The 19618-nt window shown below is 39.1% G+C and overlaps 1 protein-coding gene across 1 annotated transcript in view; it reads left to right on the top strand.

The window, feature by feature from the left end:
* LOC106939253 (low-density lipoprotein receptor-related protein 5-like) overlaps positions 1-19618 on the top strand; it is a 49467-nt gene that overhangs the window by 20531 nt on the left and 9318 nt on the right. The window contains exons 6-13 of the mRNA XM_015021604.1: positions 2814-3010; positions 3744-3875; positions 6397-6485; positions 6585-6803; positions 6915-7003; positions 7299-7470; positions 17247-17463; positions 17552-17705. Coding sequence (XP_014877090.1) covers positions 2814-3010; positions 3744-3875; positions 6397-6485; positions 6585-6803; positions 6915-7003; positions 7299-7470; positions 17247-17463; positions 17552-17705 — 1269 coding nt within the window. The remainder of the gene's footprint in view (positions 1-2813; positions 3011-3743; positions 3876-6396; positions 6486-6584; positions 6804-6914; positions 7004-7298; positions 7471-17246; positions 17464-17551; positions 17706-19618) is intronic.

Raw genomic sequence — 19618 nt, 5'->3', positions numbered from 1 at the left:
TCTTTCCAATGTTTTTGATGTTTTTGATGTTTTTTAAATCTCTTTCTGTTTTTATTTTAATTATGTAAAGCACTTTGAAATGCCTTGCTGCTGAAATGTGCTATACAAATAAAATTTGATTGATTGATATGTGAGTCAAGGCAGGTGAGTGAATACTTTTGGCAATATAGTGTTATAGTGTACATCACCACCACATCAGACCCTCTACTCTGGAAGTGATTTCTACTTCAAAAAATATCTGTATACTCCTAGCACTTATTCCAATCATGTCAAACAAGTAGGTGTCTTAGAAAAACTGCATATTCCATTAATATTTCACCAAACAATGCCTGTAGTTATGTTTTATATAAGATGAATAACTAAATTATTGTCAATTTAAGGACTACATTTGGTATAGTTGTTGTTTGGGTAGAAGCTTGGCGTGGATTATTTCAGTTCCCTTTATTTTCATTGGAGAAACTTGTTTTCACATAGAAATATTCAAGATGCAAAAGGCCTATTCCTCCAGATTGAGTTTGCATACAGAACTTTTGCTGCACTTGTAATACAATTCCGTTTGGTTAATTCAATTCATACAAGTTCATTCTAATACAATCCAGCCAGAGAAGATTCATTTTAAAATATTGCTGCTTTCACCAGTGAACTACTCTTGCATTACTCATGTTTGAAGCTGTTGTAATATGGGACAACATTATAGTCTTCTGTGTAGAACACTGTGTACTGAAGGTTTTCACGTGGTGTTATCTCAACATGCAGGGAAACATTAACTTGTGCATTTGGTTTAAAAGATTAATTGCAAGATGCACAGTTTTTATGGTTTAAAACCTCAAATTCTAGCTAGACCATATTTAATATTCCTCTGTGAGCTGCTTTTTTAAAAAAAATAACAGTAATGGAGTAAGAAACAGAATAGCTATACTGACAGATTTAAAGAAAAATAAAGAAGAGTCCAAGACAAACAGAGCTGTGGAATGAAGGCCTCAGTTAAAACCAACACAGCTCCACACACTCATCTCTGGATTTAGTTTCCTTTCTCCAGTCCATCGTTCACATCTGTTTTTCTAAATCTTGACTTATTTCTCCATCTTTCTTCATTGAATTAATAAGATCAATGATGCCACAGAATATCAAAGCACATATTTTTGCTGAGGTCATCAGTTTTCAAATAAGAAAATGAAAACAGTGAAAATTTAGGCTTGCTTTGATCTGTTGCGATCAGGTAAGATTTCCATATCTAGCCTGGAACCTTTATCTGCTTGGCATAAATCATTCACCATGTCTGTTTTCTCCTTTTATGTGATATCTCTGCTGTCAGTAAAAAGGCTTACATGTAAAAAAAAAAAATCTCCTACACTTAAAGCTTTGATTTCTTTTTTGAAGTCTTTAATGTGTTTATACTGCAGAGTCAGGCATAAAGCATCTGTTCTGTGGAACTGATTTCTGCCTGTATATTATGTTGGAATGTGGTGGAGGTGTTTTGAGTCCAAACCAATATGTTGGAACTGTCTGACCAAGTTAGCCTCTGTTCCTTTAGAGGCACAGCAGTAGTTCCACAACCACTGTTTATACTATTAGTGAGCAATAGGAAGTTCTGGCTACAGAAAATCGTGTTGCTCAAATCTGGGCTTTCCAGCCTTTATGGCGGCATCAGCATTTTCTGCGTAGCAACAAAACATATTTCACACTGATGTTCAACAGTTGATTTTGCATAGTTTGTACTTGCCAGTTTAGCTACTTGTTACTTTTTTCTGCTACTGTGTACTTTCTCATTAATGCTGCACTTTTAGTTCTACTGGGAGGGAAACATAAATCCACTTGTAATGTTATTGCATTAGTATTTTCACCACCCAGTTATTCTAAACATGAAATATACCTACTTTCATTTCCAGTGTTTTATGAACTGTGACATAAGATTTGATATGTACTGTATACCAGAGATTCAACAGAGCACCTTTCTGCTTGTATTAGCTAACTATTAGTCAGGTTCATCACCAACCGTCAAGAAGTGTGAAAACTTCTGTTATTACCAGGAGTGTGATGATGAATTAAGCTTATAAATGAAGCAATCACTTATATTGGGCTCACAACAAGGAGACAAGATAACATTTTAGAAATACAGACAATCCCTATTGTTTTGTTTCCATAAAGTAAAGGTTTCATGAATATCAAATACAGCAGACTTGAGACGTCAGGTAGTGGTGAAAATAATAAATAAATAAATGAATAAAACTAAGAACAAAAGCTTACAAGACAAAAATACAAGCCAAATAAGAACACAAATCATAAATCTGGGAGTGTAGGGATGGAAGAGATGGCAGGGAACAGATGGGAAAAATAACGGGCGTAGACAAGAAGAAGAGAAGCAAGGAGTGGCTGAGAATGAGGTGCTTCAGTACTGGGAGGTTGAATGCTGGACAAAAGACCTGAGCTAATGAGCAAGGAGAGAGCAGAAGGCAGGCTGAGGAGGGAGGGAGGGAGAGCACACTGGGAACTAGGAAATGAACCTAACAAAATAACTAGACATAAAAAACGTAATAAAAAATTTGATAACTAAGAAAAGGACTGAACAAAGAAATGAACAAAGCTAGAATCACTAAGACACTGAAGTAAAAATAGAAACAAGTCAGAACTAATAGAAAAAATTAAGGAAAACAACATAATAAACAATCCACTTAACAACTCAGGATCCAAACATCAGTAGAAATTTTTAATCTCCAAATTAAGGAAATGTTTCCATATTTCTAAGTAGTTTAGGTAGATTCCCCCACGAAAATTCTTCTTGTTGTCAAGTGTTTTTTTTTTCCATCTTACAGAGAAGCAGTGGTGGAGGGCACCCTGACCCATCCTTTTGCACTAACATTGTCTAAGGAGACGTTATACTGGACTGACTGGCAGACTCGCTCCATCCATGCCTGCAACAAACACAGTGGAGACAAAACCAGAGAGATCCTCAGTGGGATTTATTCTCCAATGGACATCCAGGTTCTGGAGCCTTATCGACAACCTTACAGTAAGTGGAATGTTATACCTATGTTTAATGGTCAATGTAACACTGAATCGAGTATTAGTGTTTGAACATATTAAGTATTTGATTAATTAACTATTTGCCAAATGAGAAATGTTGCTATTGATCCTAACTTATACTAATGATTAGAGATGACAGATGAGCTGTTATTTTGTGTTTAGGTCAGCCTCCTGCTGCGATTAGGAAGAAAAGACAGCTGTTGTGGTTGGTCTGGTTGTTTGCAGTATAGGATTGAGGAGTGAAGCAGTTTTTCTAACACAAAATTAATGTTTATATTTGAATTTTGTACGAGGTCAGGTCAAAGAATATCTCTATTATTTTTAAGTAAAGTTAAACACTCTTTATGAAACCAAACCAGAAACCTCTCTGCTTTTGATTTTTAGTGCACACCAGTGTGCCTGTGTAGAGCCTCCTCTTCAGAAACTATTCTGACATTCAGTTTTTTGGCACTAATTATAATTCATCAGTAGCCGTGACCAGTAGTGTTTTGGTCTGGATTATTAGATTTTTCTTTGGACATAAATTATGTATTGAAATTCAGATGAAATCTAAAGGTTTTCCAGATTTTTGACAGTAAAACAACAAAAATTCATCATTTATCTATTAATGACTATTCACATTATAAAAAAGCATATTGCACTCTAGTTCATATTTTCACATTATCAAGCCTAATCTTTCTTAGTTGTTAATTTCTGTGTTTTCCTTTGTATTATTTCAGTTCAGACTCCGTGCAGCAACGATAACGGAGGCTGCAGTCACCTCTGCCTGCTCTCTCCGCTCCAGCCTTTCTACAGCTGCGCCTGTCCCACGGGAGTCCAGCTTAAAGCAGATGGAAAGACATGCAAGCCAGGTATGTGTCTGACTTCCATTAGCACAAACCTAAACTGCAAGTCCACTCACTTCAGTAGTAACATCGTTATTTTAGAGTTGGTTTTACTGCATTTAAAAAAATGGTTGCTGCAGCTATGGCAGATTCAATGAACCAGCTTAAAAAACATGATGGGATTACAGGAGCAAAAAATATTTATATACCACGATAGCAATCAGATAAATCTTCAAAAGTGCAGTTTGACTAAAACATTCCACTTTTTAGCTCTGTGTTTCCTAAAGCATTCAGGAAAAGAAAAGGAGAAATGGGGAAGAATGGATACAATGATGTTGATAAGGACCAGAGATTTGATTGGTTGTTCAGTTAGCCTGGGTTTTAGGCTAAGCTAAGTGGCTCATTGACTCTGGAGTAGTTTCACAGTGAGGTATGAGAAAGACTGAAGGAGTATGAAGAACGGTTTGGAGGATGATCGACAATGAGGATAGTTCAGCAGAGATGAGTTGGGAGGGAGTGTTTCCAGACCGTTTGGAGGGCCCTTTTCATTTCTTGTTCATTTGATTGCATAACTAGTGGTTTATCCAACAATCTGTGAGATTTTAGTCCCTGACAGTGATACTGATTCTGCCTCAGTCCTGGGTGATGTCTTTGGCTGAGGCTCATCCAACCGCTATGTGGGAGAGACCTGAGCACAGTGTTGATCTAACTCTGGACTGCTGGATAGAAACGGAGTGACAGCCTTGTGAAACACAGTTAGGCCTGTTTGGGAGCAGAGAAGGTTCTCCTGCTGTAACTCCTGCGGGGATAAAGTGGCATTTGAACTGGAGCTGCTTCCTGAAGGCCATTGCTGATGATGGGTCATGTCTGTGCAGTTCTGTAGCTCTTTTCCCTGAATAAGAATTATTTGCAAGTTAAGCTCACCCAGGAAAAAAAAATGAAGCATTACAAGTTCGCATCCAGTGTATATCATGGTGTCATTCAGAAATAAGCATGCTGATGATGTATATGCATCATCAGCTCAGTATTTTGCCAGCTTTTATACACTGGTTTAATTTTTTTTCTGTGATTTTAAGTGTATGTTAACATGGTTTAACACCCAAAGCAGCTGCTCTTACATATTTTAATGTTTTCATTTTTAGAAAAGAAAATGACTGAAGGATTTTCTATTAAGACTTTGTTTGTTGTTGCTGCCACTTTTAAACCTCTAAAAGAGAGTGTGTGTGTGTGTGTGTGTGTGTGTGTGTGTGTGTGTGTGTGTGTGTGTGTGTGCGCGCGCGTGTGCACGCGTGTGTGTGTTATCTGGCTCCCAAACTTATTTTAACATATTAAATTTATAATAAAGTAGCTGAAAAGCTCTAGGAAGAAGATTATTCTTCTTTGAATGAATCAAATGGATTTTAGCAGTAGCTCCAGATGACTGAAATAATCAGTGTGTCAGTGTGTCGTAACGCTGAACCTAGAGGTGTCTTTGGTATTGGAGTGTGTCGCGGCACCGGGACCATCATCCTGAAAATCTGTACAGACACATCTCAGAAGACACATGCACTCTCAAATTGACCAGCTGCCATATTGATTCCCACAATGTTAAAACAATGGAGCCTTATTATGCAAAAAGTAAATACTGAGTAAAGGTTTGTGTGTGTGTCTCTGAGGCTTGGCAATAAATCTGAATGAGGCATGCCAACCAATCGCCTGGCCACTGTTGGCAATAAAAACAACAATGCTTTATTGTGTCAGCCTGCAGTTTCGGCGAATGTCTGTTGCGTATGCCTCTAATTTGTTTTGCTTGGCTGGTTAAATTGAAGTGTTTGTTATTGTTCTGGCAGTAGAGACAGAAGCGTGTGTGTGTGTTTATTTGACTCTTAGTCAGTGGTCTTGAAGGGTCTTTAAAGGAAGTGAAGCAAAGATGAGAGCTGAAGTGCAGATGCTTTTCCTCCTCTATTCACCATCTCCCTTGATATTTCCTGACTGGTTTTCCTCATTTAGGCCGGATCGTTCACCTCTCTGTGTGGAATGTGATTGGGATCTTGTTGGCCAACATTTAATTAGTTATGAAAGGCCAGTCAGAGCAAGAGAAAAACCCTTTAATTTGTAAGAATTGTGTGTATACTGTGGCTCAGAGCTATTTAATGTTTTGAAGACACAGACATAAAGTTTTGTTGCAAATTATTGATTTTCAGTGGTTTGAATAGAAGAATATAAAACTGTGTGAGCTTTCAGGGACTACAAACAGCATGTGATCGAGGTGCAGTTTGAAGTAACAGGTTGTTTTGATAGAGTCTGAAATCCACAATAAATTCAAACTTGCCTCCAGAGGTTTTCTTTGTAAAATGCATTTCAAAAAAGACTTTCTACATTTTAAGTCTTATTATTATTATTGTTACTGGTATTAATTAGGACTTATTGCCCATATAAAGATTTAACTTGTTAGCAAACTATCAAAATAAATAAAAAGCAAATGTAATGTAGGGGTGACTGTTTGAACTGAATGAGCTGGTTACATATTGATGGTCCTCAACATGAAGATGAATTGTATCTTGATCAGGTGCAGAGCAGGTTTTGCTGCTGGCTAGACGGACAGACCTGAGGAGAATCTCACTTGATCTGCCAGATTTCACTGACATAGTGCTGCAGGTGAATACACTCACACACACACACACACACACCAACAAAAACTGTTGGACTTTGTTGTAAGAGTGAAGCTCTGAGGTTTTTATCACTCTTCTCATGCAGGTTCATGACATTCGACATGCTATAGCTATAGACTATGACCCGGTTGAAGGTTTTGTCTACTGGACAGATGATGAAGTTCGGGCCATACGACGATCTTACATTGATGGCAGCAATGCCACAATACTGGTTAACATGGACATCAACCACCCAGATGGTATTGCTGTTGACTGGGTGGCCAGAAACCTTTACTGGACTGACACTGGCACTGATCGGATTGAGGTACAGAACTATTTCTTATCGCTGTTCTTTACAACTGGACAGAGATGACACTTCATGTGACAGTAAACATGTCATTGCACTTCTTTTTATTATTCCTGTGTGCTGTTTTAGGTTACCAGACTAAATGGAACATCACGAAAAATTTTGATTTCGGAGGACCTGGAGGAACCCAGAGCCATTGTTCTGGATCCTGTTAATGGGTAGATGTCGTTTGTCTGAATTTGTCACAGCTGGATCTCTCTATCTTTATTTAAGTAAAACAGCTTTTATTTGATCCCTTTCAAAAATAATTCCTTATCCTAACACTAAAAGTTCCTGCAAAATGCCATTGATTGCCTATTGAAGCAGATTTAAAATACACTAACAAGATTAATGACAAAAATAAGTGATTGGCAGCCATCAGTAAAATAAAAACAACATGGGTTTCTTGGTTGCATGTTTGCTGATATCTTTAACTGATGTCTGTCTTCTCACATTGACAATTTTTTTTTTCAGTTTTATGTACTGGACTGATTGGGGTCAGCATCCTAAGATCGAGAGAGCAAACCTGGATGGAACAGCTCGGGTGGTCCTGCTCAACAGCTCTCTTGGCTGGCCCAATGGATTAGCCATAGACTACACAGCAGGGAAGCTTTACTGGGGAGATGCTAAAACTGACAAGATAGAGGTAAGTCAATCAGCATGTGGCCTTTTTCAGCTGCTTGGCTGGTCAAGAAATATATGTAACACAAGAGGAAAGAAAGATGAATTTTAACTTGATTATCATTAACTCCAATGGAATGAGAAGAAATGGCAAAGCAGCCAAGCGACTCAGTTTATCTGAGTTTGTTACTCAGATAAACTGCAGTGATTTTCTGCTTTCAGACTACTGAACACTCAAAATTACAAATACCCTTCACAACAGGCGTTGAGTATATTAGTGTACTGCTGGGCCACAGCGTCCAGGAACCGACTACTGTGGCTGAGCTGAGAAAAGTAATTGTCTGGCATTTGGGATGATTCAAGATCAAATCCAGCTGTCCCTGGTAAATGCCCTCGGGCAAGCACTGAAGTTTGCACTGACCACTGATCTGTGAAGGCCTTGTAGTGTTGAGGTGCTCTGACTCTTCAGTGAGATTCCAGAAAAGTGCTTATGAATTTGCCACATACCCATGAAATCACTCTAGAGAATGTCATCACTCTCTCAACATTAATCCGATAAATACAAATGTTTTTATTTAATTGATTTCTTAGAAAGCACTAAGCTAATGCAGAGCCTTTCAGAGAATCCCAGGACAAAAAGTAGAAACGACTAAGATGAACCACTGTTAGATTTTACTGTAAGCTCTAAAAGTGTTCCACAGGAACTGAGAACATTCATGAGGGAAAGGGGAGATGAGAGCCAGGAGGATTTTTCTGTGCCAGTGTCTTTATTCATGGCTGAACAAAAACAACCAGTTAAATACAGGCACACTGGTGTGCAGAGCTGACAGAGGTGGAGAAGTTTGTGACAATGAACAGAAAAACCGCAGCAGAGGTAAATAAAGCAACAGTAGTCAGCAAGAAAAGACCAGGACATATGACGAAGCTTGTACAGTCCTTGGGTTTACTGAGTGCAAACATTTCTGCACTTTTTATCTCTCCTGATTAGCTAGAATATGAGCAATGCAAGTTTGCAATTTTTGCACTGAAATGTTAAAAAGGCATCTACCTTTTTGAAAAGGAATAAACTATTGAAGCAGACAAGTCACCAATGTTTACAGTTTTAAAAAGTTTGCGTAGTCTGAAATGTACATTCCAGTGAATCATTTGCACTTTCTTTTTTGAGAATCCAGTGCCGACTATTTCTGCTCCTGAACTTTCTCTGACATTAAAGGGTCTATCCAGGGGTGTCAAACTCCAGACCTCAAGGGCCACTGTCCTTCAGTTTTTAGAAGTGCCACAGGTACAAAACACTGGGATGAAATGGCTTAATTACTTCCTTCTTGTGTAGATAATTTTTCCAGAGCCTTGCTAATGACCTAATTATTCTATTCAGGTGGTGCAGCAGAGGCACATCTAAAGGTTGCAGGGCAGTGGCCCTCCAGGACTGGAGTTTGACACCTGTAGTCTATACCATTGGAGCGGTATGCATATTTTTAAGGTTTTCAGTCATAGAACCCCATTTACACCTGGAAAATGGTAACTGATTTATTAGTGGTAAACATATCCATTTAAAATTTCTTTCTAATCACAGTATTTGTCAGACACTGCACAAGAAGACAATGCTGGCCAGAAGATGTAAGGACAAGTTACAAGAACTCCCAAAGCATTGCTGGAAGAACAGAATTATGTCATCTTGTTCTTGTAGCCACATAGAGGGAAGACATTTCTCTGTTTTTGCAGAAAATATATGAGCATTTACAAAACTTGAGTTTAAGTTTGAACCATTTCTCATCACTTTCAACTCTTTCTCAATCTGATCTTTATGACACACTCTGAGATGTTAAGCAGACATAGAATTATATGAAGTAATATCATGCCTTATTTGAAATTTGAGTCCCAGCGATGTTGTATAAACCAGAGGTTCCCAAACTATGGGGCGTGCCCCTTAGGGGGGGCGGCGTGCCATTGCAGGGGGGGCGCGGGAAGCCGTCTGGATGAAAAAAAACAACAACAAAAAAACATGAAAGCTGTATGCGCTGGGTTTTTACCTTAGAATGGCCAACTCTCTGTTATTCCTCTGTCAATTTGATATAGTAGGGGCTTCCTCACTTCCCATATCTGTGTCCTCTGTCACTTTTATCCAGTTAAAACTGTTTAATCCGTTGTTAACGTGTCGTAACCTGTTTTTCCGAGCTGCCTTTAAACGCAACATGAGTGTTACGACGCTCGCGCTGGGTTTCCACCTGTGAAGGAGACCTGCTGCTGCTGTGCGGAGCTACAGGTGTGTTAGAATCACGGCAGCAAACCAGCAAAACGCAAAGAACTTTTCACAGTTTTTCCCCCAAACTAACAGACTGTTGAGTAAAGCTGTTGGATGCAGGTGATGTTAGCTAAAAGATGACTAGCTAATATCAATACAGCGGTCACCTTAAGCTTGTTAACAAGTAGCTTGTAGGCTGCTGCTGGTGTTGTTGTCTGTGTTCAGCTACGATTTATTTTGCCCCCAAAAAAGTTGATTCCCTCCCACCCCCCCCTTGTTCGTTTGGAGCCGGGGCTGAGTATAACAGGGAGTTTCTAAGAATCCACCTCCCACCCCCTTCGTTCAACACATCGTTCAACCAGACAGCTATTTGTAAGCCATAGGGGGGGCCCAGAAATAGTTTGGAAACTACTGGTATAAACTATTTATGTCTCTTTGTTGCATCTGTTGCGTGTGTTGAGTTAACGGTTGGATAAGTGTAAAGAAAACGTGCTTTTTGCTATGGACAACGTTAGCAGGGGCTCAATACCTGCAGCTACAGCAGGACTGATTGATGCAGGACTAAATGCCAACTGAAAACTTTCCCACAGCACTAAAAGCCAGATGTTAGCAGGATTGCTAACTATAGGGAAAGGGGTTTGGAAAATAGAGAACAATAAATTGAGGTGGGGTTTGGGGAGTTTTTTATACTGCCCTCCCCCTCCTGCTCCAAATCTTCTAGATCCCTTTGAGCAAGTGATCTCTGTTGTCCTTCATTCTCCCAACATCAATACATCTCCTCTTCTTTTACATGTTTTACACTTCGTTTGTCTATTTGTTTTTCGATTTACTCCTGTTCCTATTGGATCGTTCTTTTCTTCCAGCATTTTCTCTCATTTACCCAGACTTTGGCCGTGGTGTCCCTGTAACTCTGTGACCATATTTCTCAATTTTTCCTTGTGTTAATGTTTGCTACTTGCATAGCAGCAGAGAGAGAAGGGAGAAGAGTGCAACAAAACAGTGAATAGCCAAGTTTCTGGCTGAATGCTTACCAATTGAAAAGGGGTGGCTGCTCCGTCTCACCCTTCCTCCCACCCTCTGTCAGGGTGAAAGGAGCCACTTCAAAGCCCCTTTCCCCACATTTTAACCCTGTTTTTATTTTGCTGAAATGAAATAACTTATAAAGGTGAAGATATTTTCAGTCTTTGACTCTTGTGGGTGTTTATGGGTTGCTCTGATTTTTGATAAAGTTTATGCACTAAAACCCCACTGTGTTATTTGCTTACAGTGCTGCTGAAGAAGGATACGTGTGGTTTAATAAAACTTTCACTTTCTATTGAGAAACAATTACTTCCTGGTGGCGTGGGCTGCGTTGAGGTTTTAAATTTTACCGAATCGCTAACGTGACGTTAGCATGACATAAGTAACACAAGAAGCTTACAGAAACCATCCTACACTGCAAAGAGAGAATAGCTGATCCAAACGAGGCAGCTGTTAATGCTAATTCAGTGTTTTGCCATTGCTAGAACTACAAGCAGACTACATTCTTAATTAGCGCAGAAAATCAACGTCATTATTCATAACTTCTTCTTCTGTTTGCTGACTGGCCTGGAAGGAAATGGACTGGAGAGAATCCAAGTCAAGGGGACAAAACCCAGACTGTGCTGGAAGCGAGAACTTTTTTTCGAGTGGAATTGCACCAGAATGCGATGGCCAGGGTACTTAAAAACAGCAGAGCGAGTATCTGGAGTTCATAAATACTAATCTGTGTTAAAAAATATTTTAAATGTCTGGAACAAATCTTACAATTCAGTGTAGGAGTGTAGCAAGATCTCAGTGCTATGCCAGCAAAATGTTATGGTGTGGACATGAGTGTGAAAGAATTGTTCTGAGGCTTATTATGTAATGATCAATCTTAACCCTTTAACAGTCAACCTTAAAACACTTCAATGTGCCCTTGAGGACACTGGAATCCTCCTGATAGTGAAGGGTTTTAAATAAATAAATATTAAAAAACATGGTACGTGTGTAAATTGTGTCGGTTTAAATAAAAACATCCTGAATCAAGAAATATCAATAACGCCAGATATTAAAATTAGATATGCTGATCAGAACACAAAAGTCATGGATTAAAGCCTCTGAGCTGAAACCAATAACTTTTGAGCAACTTACCCTTGTTGTTTTGTACTGTATGTGTACACCTTTTAAGTGTAACTAAACCCGATGTAAACACATAACCCTGAACACAAACATTTTTTTTTTTAATTCCAGTAAAGTGGGTGGTGCCAAGAGACACTGAGAGGCATGGCCAACTGTGGGGATGAACGGTGGGGGTAAAGCACTGGGTGTAATCAGGTCAAGAACAGACAGACTCACCCACCAGGTCATGTCTGCATGTTTGCAGTCAACAACAATCACCCCACTGTTACCAACTCTGTGACTTTCTTGCTATATTTAGCAACATTTCACACAAAAAAAATTATATCCAACAAAATTGGAATCAGCAGGTCAGGCTTTTTAAAGATCGGTAATCAGTGATCGGCCAGAAAACTGCAATTGGTGCAGCCCTATTAGAAACAGCTCTCGCCTCATTCCCATCTAACTTATAAACAGTATAAGTACAGGGTGCTGTGGTAGCGCAGGGGCAAGGCTTTAGTCCTCGCCAGGCGATTCCCGGCCTGGCGAGATTTGCTGCATGTCTTCCCCCTCTCTCTGATTACCCTGTTTCCTGTCGAACTACTTTCAAATGAAGGCCATTAGAGCCAACAAAACCTTTTAAAAAAACGCTTTTTTTTTATATATATTTTTTTAAAAACAACAATATAAGTACATTACAACTGTTACTCGATTACAGTTTTTGAGTACTCTACCCACCTCTGTGTAATACTAAGACAAATATCAGTGACATTTACTGTAATATTTACTGCTGAACTAGCAAAATTAGCTTAGCTAAGGTAGCTTTTATCTGCAAAATAAGACAGACATGTAGCCAATGTGGATGTTACCACATGTACTTACTCTACCAGTCATCAGAACCTGTTATTCACGTGAAAAGTTCTGATGTCCTTTGCAAAGCTGTTGAAACACTGATTGTATGCATCTATGGATTTCAGGCTGCTTAGCTCCTCCATGGTGTACGCACTCTATCTATATCGTAGTATGAGATCAGAGGCATTATTCATTAAAAGAATTTTAACATTGTCTAGGAAAATAGGTAATCTTTAAAGAAGTAGTATTTTAATTAATATAAATAAATAGACTACTCTTGTGGATGTGTGTTTTAAGAATAATCTGGAAGTATATATCTTGGATCTGATGGCATTGATCTTGCTTCCGGAATAAATGCCATGACAAGGACAATTAAAATTTAAAGGATATAGGGACAAAAGAAAACACCCCAAAAAACGTAAACGTTTTCATGTGTTTTGTTTTTGTTGTGTCACGTCTTAAAGGACGAAGGTCAGGGTACAGTTGTGTCCTGGTTGTGTGGCTGAGATATAAAGTTTCAGAAACTTGCTACTATGTGTTTTGTTCTCTGAGCTCACCCATACGTACGTGTGTGTGTGTGTGTGTGTGTGTGTATCAGGCAAGACTGTCAAACAGAAGAAAATTGAACAGCATTCAACATGTTTGGCTCTGAAAGTGAGGGGAGTGTCTAACAAAGCCTGCTTTGGAATGCTCTAACTCTGCTTCTCTCATTGCCCCTCTCCCCACCCTGGCCCATCTCTTTAAAAGTGAAACTCCACCTCCTTGTCATAAACTCCTGGAACAGGCTCCGTTCTTTTAAAAAGAGATTGTGTGTGTAGGTTGTTTGCCCAATGTGTTGCTTTCTTTGTGTGTTCACACACTCACCAAGATGCATGTGAAGCACCAGCTTTGTTGTGGTTATGCAAATTGAGAATGTGTAGCTCTTTTCAGCCACACCGCTGAGCCATATGGTTGAGGCCATTCAGTGTGTAGATGTGTGTTTGCCTATGAGGTGGAAAGAGGGTGGTGTGTACTGTGGAATTTCCTCTCCTTCCACAGGATCCATACTTCCCACTTGCATTAAATGAAAACTAAACTGTTCCTCAAGTATTTCATGAAGGAAAAAGTCTTCAATGATTTTTCTGCTTTTGCCTCACAAAAAATCATTAGCATATATAGAAGAGTATATATGTTTATAAATTCTTGATAAATAGATGTCAGTTAATGAAAATGGCTCTGCCTCTTTTACTCTCTACTGCCATGACTTATTTTTTCATTAGATATTTACTATGTTGGCATGTTGCAGAAAATACAAACTGTAATTGTGACCTGTGTGCACCTAGAATAGGAATAAGAGCGGCTGAGTAAAAGCACACACACACACACACACACACACAGCTCAGTTGGAAGCCTTTTAATGAATGTCTGACTGGTGCTCGGTTTAACCCTTTAAAGCTTGACACAGTAAATCATTTTCTGAGAGTTTATATTTTTAAAAACTGAACAATCTATTGGATGCATTTAATGAAACACATTTTTAAATTTTACTGAATTTTTCTAACTTTTTTTTGCCTCTTACATCAATAAAATCATTATAAACAGAAATATCCATATGTATGCTATATTTCACTACATATTTCCTTGATACAGCAGGCTTTAAAGGAAAGTACCTCTGGTAAGGAGTTACAAAGCTGAGAGATACTTGTATTAAAAATGAAGTGGTGTTATGGGATGAACGGTTCTGGAATCTGTAAGATCTGTTTTTCGTTGGATTCTCGTTTTATTGTGTGCATCATAATCTCCATGTGCTACCATATGTGAAGTGTTCTGTGATGGGCTGACATCTCTCTGCGTGTCTGATGAGACCTTTGTTACTTTTCTCTTCACCTCTTTTTCTCTGCCATTTTATCCTTTCCCTTGTGTCCATCAAGAAACGAAGCATTCTATCTCCCAAAATTGAATCAGAAAGGGGGGAGTGAAAATTACCCTGCCAGCGCCTAATTCTCCCTGAAAAAAGCCAGAACAGAGAAAGAATGAGGAGAGGAAATAAAAAGGGAGTCCCTCTCCCATCTTTTAACTGAGATGGCCATGTCTAATTTTGTCCAATAGATAAATGAATGGATTTTTTGTGGAAGGGTCAAGAACCCCTTTGGTTCAGAGGCCCATCAAAGTGACTGTTGTTTTTTTTTTTCTGTTTTCTCACTCATAGCCTGTGAATGGATATTTAAATGAGCATTCACTAAACATAAAGCCGGGTCCACAGCTGCCTATCACAACATTAACTCCATTAGAGTGCATGTCTTAGTTTAGAGGTTATTCTTGAAGAAGCAGAACCATGTGATGTTGTGAATGTCAAAGTCAACACTTGATGACTGCATTAAGTGAAAACTGGTTGTGGGAAAGTGTGAGAAATTGGTTTTGACCGCAGCATTTCCAGTTCTTTTACCACTTTTTATTGAGACAGGCTGTGTTTTCAGTGAGTGTATCTTCGGTTACAGGAGTTGCGTGGTATTTCTGTCTAAGAAGTGACATAGTTTGCATTTTTCTAGTTTTGTAGTCAGTGGTATGACTAAAATGTTACATGATGATTTTATCACTTTTCAGCTACATTAAAAGGTTAAAGAAAATTTCTCAACAAATTTTCATTTGTGGCACAATTCTGTCACCTTTTATCAAGCATAACTGACATGTATGTTTAAAGTACACAATGTCTCAAGCCGTTGCCTAACTCCAAAAGACCTACAACTACACCACCACTCACTTAAAGTCCAATATCGCTACTTAAGTGATAAAAACATAACATTTTGTATTATTACTTTTAAATTTCAATTATCTAAATGTTATTTTAAATTTAAAGTGCTACCCAATAAAATGTGTAGAAGACTGTAGAGCTCTGTAGAAACCGCTAGAGAGAAGTGCTGAGTGGGCCTAGAGAGCATGCACACCAAGTATTGTGCAAGGTAACGGGAAAGTCCAAAAGGTTCAGACATGGTCAAATCTAAACCACACAGACCGACATACTACAGCTATTGCTTACCAGTGTATATTTCTGGGAAGATGACATGAATTATTTATGGCTGCAATCACACAGTCAGCATGAAGTGAGAGACTGCAGTATTTTGGTTTTAACTGAAAACTCTCCAGTGATTTCTCCGGATCAGCTGACTGGTTAGAGGCAAACAGACTTGGAAGTAGGCAAAAAAAACAAACAAAAAAAAAAAACAGACAGCTCAGAAAAAAATCCAATATATTGTTTGTATATTGTTGTTGTTTGGTAATATTGTTCATCGCTAATGAAATATACATTTGTAAGATATCAGCTGTGAGAATCCAGGAGGATTTGCAGCCTTTCTGTAAATTCCTGCCAGTGCACCTTGGAAGCTCAGGCGACTCTTTAATGCCACCAGTGAGTTTTAAATGGTTTATCATGTCAGATTTATTGTGGTTTGTGGAGATTTCAGACATACAGACTTGTTAATTTTTAGCCAGAGCAAATAAGTCACAGGATCAAAACAACATTTTATCCACATGTCAGACAGTTCAGATTTCTGTTAGGCTTTGTCCAACACACACAAAAATATTGAGACACAACCACGCTGTACAAAAGCCTGAAAATTCAGTATGTCAGGAGGGATTTACAAGCCCTCCCCAGAACAGGGGTTTCACCTCCAGGCCTCCAGGGCCAGTGTCCTGCAGCTTCAATACACCTGAGACAAATAATGATGTCATTAGAAAAACTCTGGAGAAATGGACTTCACTGGGGATTCAGCCATTTTATTCCAGCAACAAGGTACTTCAAAGTGCTTTGCACCATAAAAATATAGTACAGCAACCAATTATGAAACAGTAATAAACATTAGATTTTGTCAAATACCATAATCAAAATCACCAAGAATAATCGTCATCAAATATACTGATCAATTTTGCAGCTGTTATTAATCAGAGTACTCTAAACAGCTTAGAGTTGCCTTTGCTTCATAATAACCAGAACATTGATCAATATATTTGCTCTATATTTGCTTGATGGTTTTGGTGATGGCTGAAATGTGCTATACAAATAAACTGGAGTTGAATAAACAATAAACTCCTTTCTCAACCAAAGCACATTATCTTAATCCTTCAGACTCCAAGATGATTTCTGAGTCGGGTCTTGGTTTTGACCCCAGCGCAGGGTCATTTTGCAGGGAATTTACATGTTCTCACCACACATGCTGAGGTTCAGTAACCATGGATATAGGCTCTATTCTCCCCTCTTGACCCTGCATATGGGTCATGGGTGATATGCCCGTATAAACAGTGAATGGATAATGTGTGTTCTTGTACCTTACCTTGTGCTGCACCTGGTGGTGTGTCTCCTCAGCAATACAAGTGTCTGTCTTTAATTTAATCCGGAAGAATCCTTTTCAGCTTACTGAAGTCATGCTTCACCAACTTGTGCACTGTAACATATCAGTAAGCATATCCATATCGTAATAGTAGCAGTGACATGATAGTGACTTGTATTTCAGTTCAAGGACTCCAGCAGTATCACTGACAGTGTGGCGCAGGGTCCACAGCTTCTTTCTGAACCTGCATGTAGAAACTATGCTAGTCTTCTTCTGTCTCTACCTCAGGTGATCAACGTGGACGGCAGTAACAGGCAGACTCTGCTGGAGGACAAGCTGCCTCATATCTTTGGCTTTACTCTGCTGGGTGAATACATCTACTGGACCGACTGGCAGAGCCGCAGCATCGAGAGGATCCACAAGGCCACTGCCGTGCGAGAGATCATCATCGATCAGCTGCCAGATTTAATGGGCTTAAAGGCTACCAAAGTCACAGAGACCAATGGTAGGATTTGCAGATTTCTGAACAGTGGATAAAAATGCAAAAGAAAATAATGAACTGAGCCTACATGAACACTTGTGTGTTTGCTCAGGTACAAACGGCTGTGCAGAGAATAATGGTGGGTGCAGCCATCTGTGTTTTTGGTGTGAGCAGGCGGTCCGCTGTGCTTGTCCCATGGGCCTGGAGCTCCTCTCAGACCTCCAGACCTGCGTGGTGCCAGAGGCCTTCCTGCTGTTTACCAACAGGTAGGACAACAGGCAAACTATTGGTCTGAAGAAGCAGCTGAGTTGATCACTGTTCTTGTTGGCTAATCAGTTTCTTCAGGATGTTGTGATTGCTTTTGTGATATCTTTTTGCCTTAACCTTTATTACAAAACATGGGGAAAAAAACAACAAGCAGACAAATTGGACACACACACAATTTGATTCTTTAAAGAACTTCAGTAGTTCAATTTCTGTTGCTTGCCATATTGATTCCAGACTACATTGAATAAATTTGAATATTACATCAAACCAATAAAAAAGCCCATTTAGTTATACAGAATTATGGGTTTAATAAATAGCATGTCAGGGTTTCCCCAAGAAAACTTGCTAAGCCCGGTGGTGGGGGCATCGAGGCGGTCCACAGGCGATCTATTGTTAAGTTGACAGAAAATATTAAAGTTTTACTGTGTAATTATATGTTACAGGAAAACATTTCCAGTGAAATGCTATTTAAACCTGCAACTAGTCTAAAAACAACAAATTTGCACTTCTGTTTAATCCAAATTAAGTCACCAGCTCCATCAGGCCCCCAGGGGCCCCATAAACGCTAATATTTTAAAACAGACCACAGATACATAAATGTAACATTTGTTTATTGAGATTATCAATGCTGTTAAACTTGATTCAATTTCAGCATACATAAATTATTTTAAATTGTTCAACATTTAAATACAAGATTTTAAGGAGCTGGGAAGTTTACTTTGTAAAACTTCAAAGAACAATATTCATAGTTAGATTGTTTTGTTACCATAGCAACAATCTGATGCTGTGAGTTTAATCTTTGAATTTACAAATACAAATTAGTAAACTGCAATTAAACTTGTTGCAGTTTAATTAAACTACTCCCTTCTCCCATATTTCACTAAATCTAACACAGAAGCTATTAAAGGTGCTGATATTTTTAGCAACAAAAGGGGCCCCTAAGTCAGATTCTGCTCAAGGCCCCATACAGCCTTGCACCGGCCCTGCATGATGAGGTAATCTGCTGCACTACACAGAAATGCGTAACAAACGGGAGATTTAATTCAATGCTGCTAATGGGGCTTTAGTAGCTCTTTCATTTCGTGTCTGTTGAGTTTTTAATAAGCGTCACAGAAACTATTCTGGTTGGTCGAGTTTATGGGATGAGTTTCTCAGATCTCTGTGCGGCAGCTCGTATTAACTCTAAGTAGATGACGCATTTGATATGGTTTGATGCATCGTGTAACCGTAAAAATAATAATACAATAGTATAAAATCAGCGTAATGCGTGACTCCGAGGAGAGCGTTAAAGCTCCTCACCGGGCTGAACCTGCATGATGTGGTTAGCGCTGCTTGTTATCCACAAACGCTCCGGCCAACCGGGACCACAGACAGGAACTTTACAGGAAGACAGACACAGAGCCACACGCTGGGCAGCGTGTCGAGATGGAAACGCCGCATATAATTGTTCGTTCACAAAGATAAATCATTCTCACCGCTCCCTCCACAACGCGCACCTCTGAATTCCTACAAGTTATTCCTGCGGTTCACATTGAGCTGCGCAACCAGAGCTAACGGTGGGTTTTAAACTCTTACCTAGAGTTCTCCAAAGGATCATAATTCCTCACAGTAGGTTTATGTAAATATCCATACAGGTCAGCCTGTGTCCAGTTTGAGTGAAAGGAGGCGCGCGCGATCCCGCTGAGGTAAAGCAGCGGCAACGCGCGAGGCAAAGCACAGAGGCACCAGCTGTGTGATTAGTTCGCGTGCTGTCGGCTTTAAATGCATAAACTATAAAGTTATCTATTATTAACCTATCCTTAAGGATATATCTGCTCTGCTAGTGAAATGCTCAGAGCAACAGAGCCCGGCTTTAAAAAAAAAAAAAGATTTTGTTTTTTATTATTTTTATTTTCCTAGAAACGTAAACAAG

Source organism: Poecilia latipinna, unplaced genomic scaffold (genome assembly GCF_001443285.1).
Source record: "Poecilia latipinna isolate Pla-1442-1.1 unplaced genomic scaffold, P_latipinna-1.0 Scaffold2812, whole genome shotgun sequence".
Taxonomy (NCBI): domain Eukaryota; kingdom Metazoa; phylum Chordata; class Actinopteri; order Cyprinodontiformes; family Poeciliidae; genus Poecilia; species Poecilia latipinna.
This window is presented reverse-complemented; position numbering and strand designations above follow the sequence as displayed.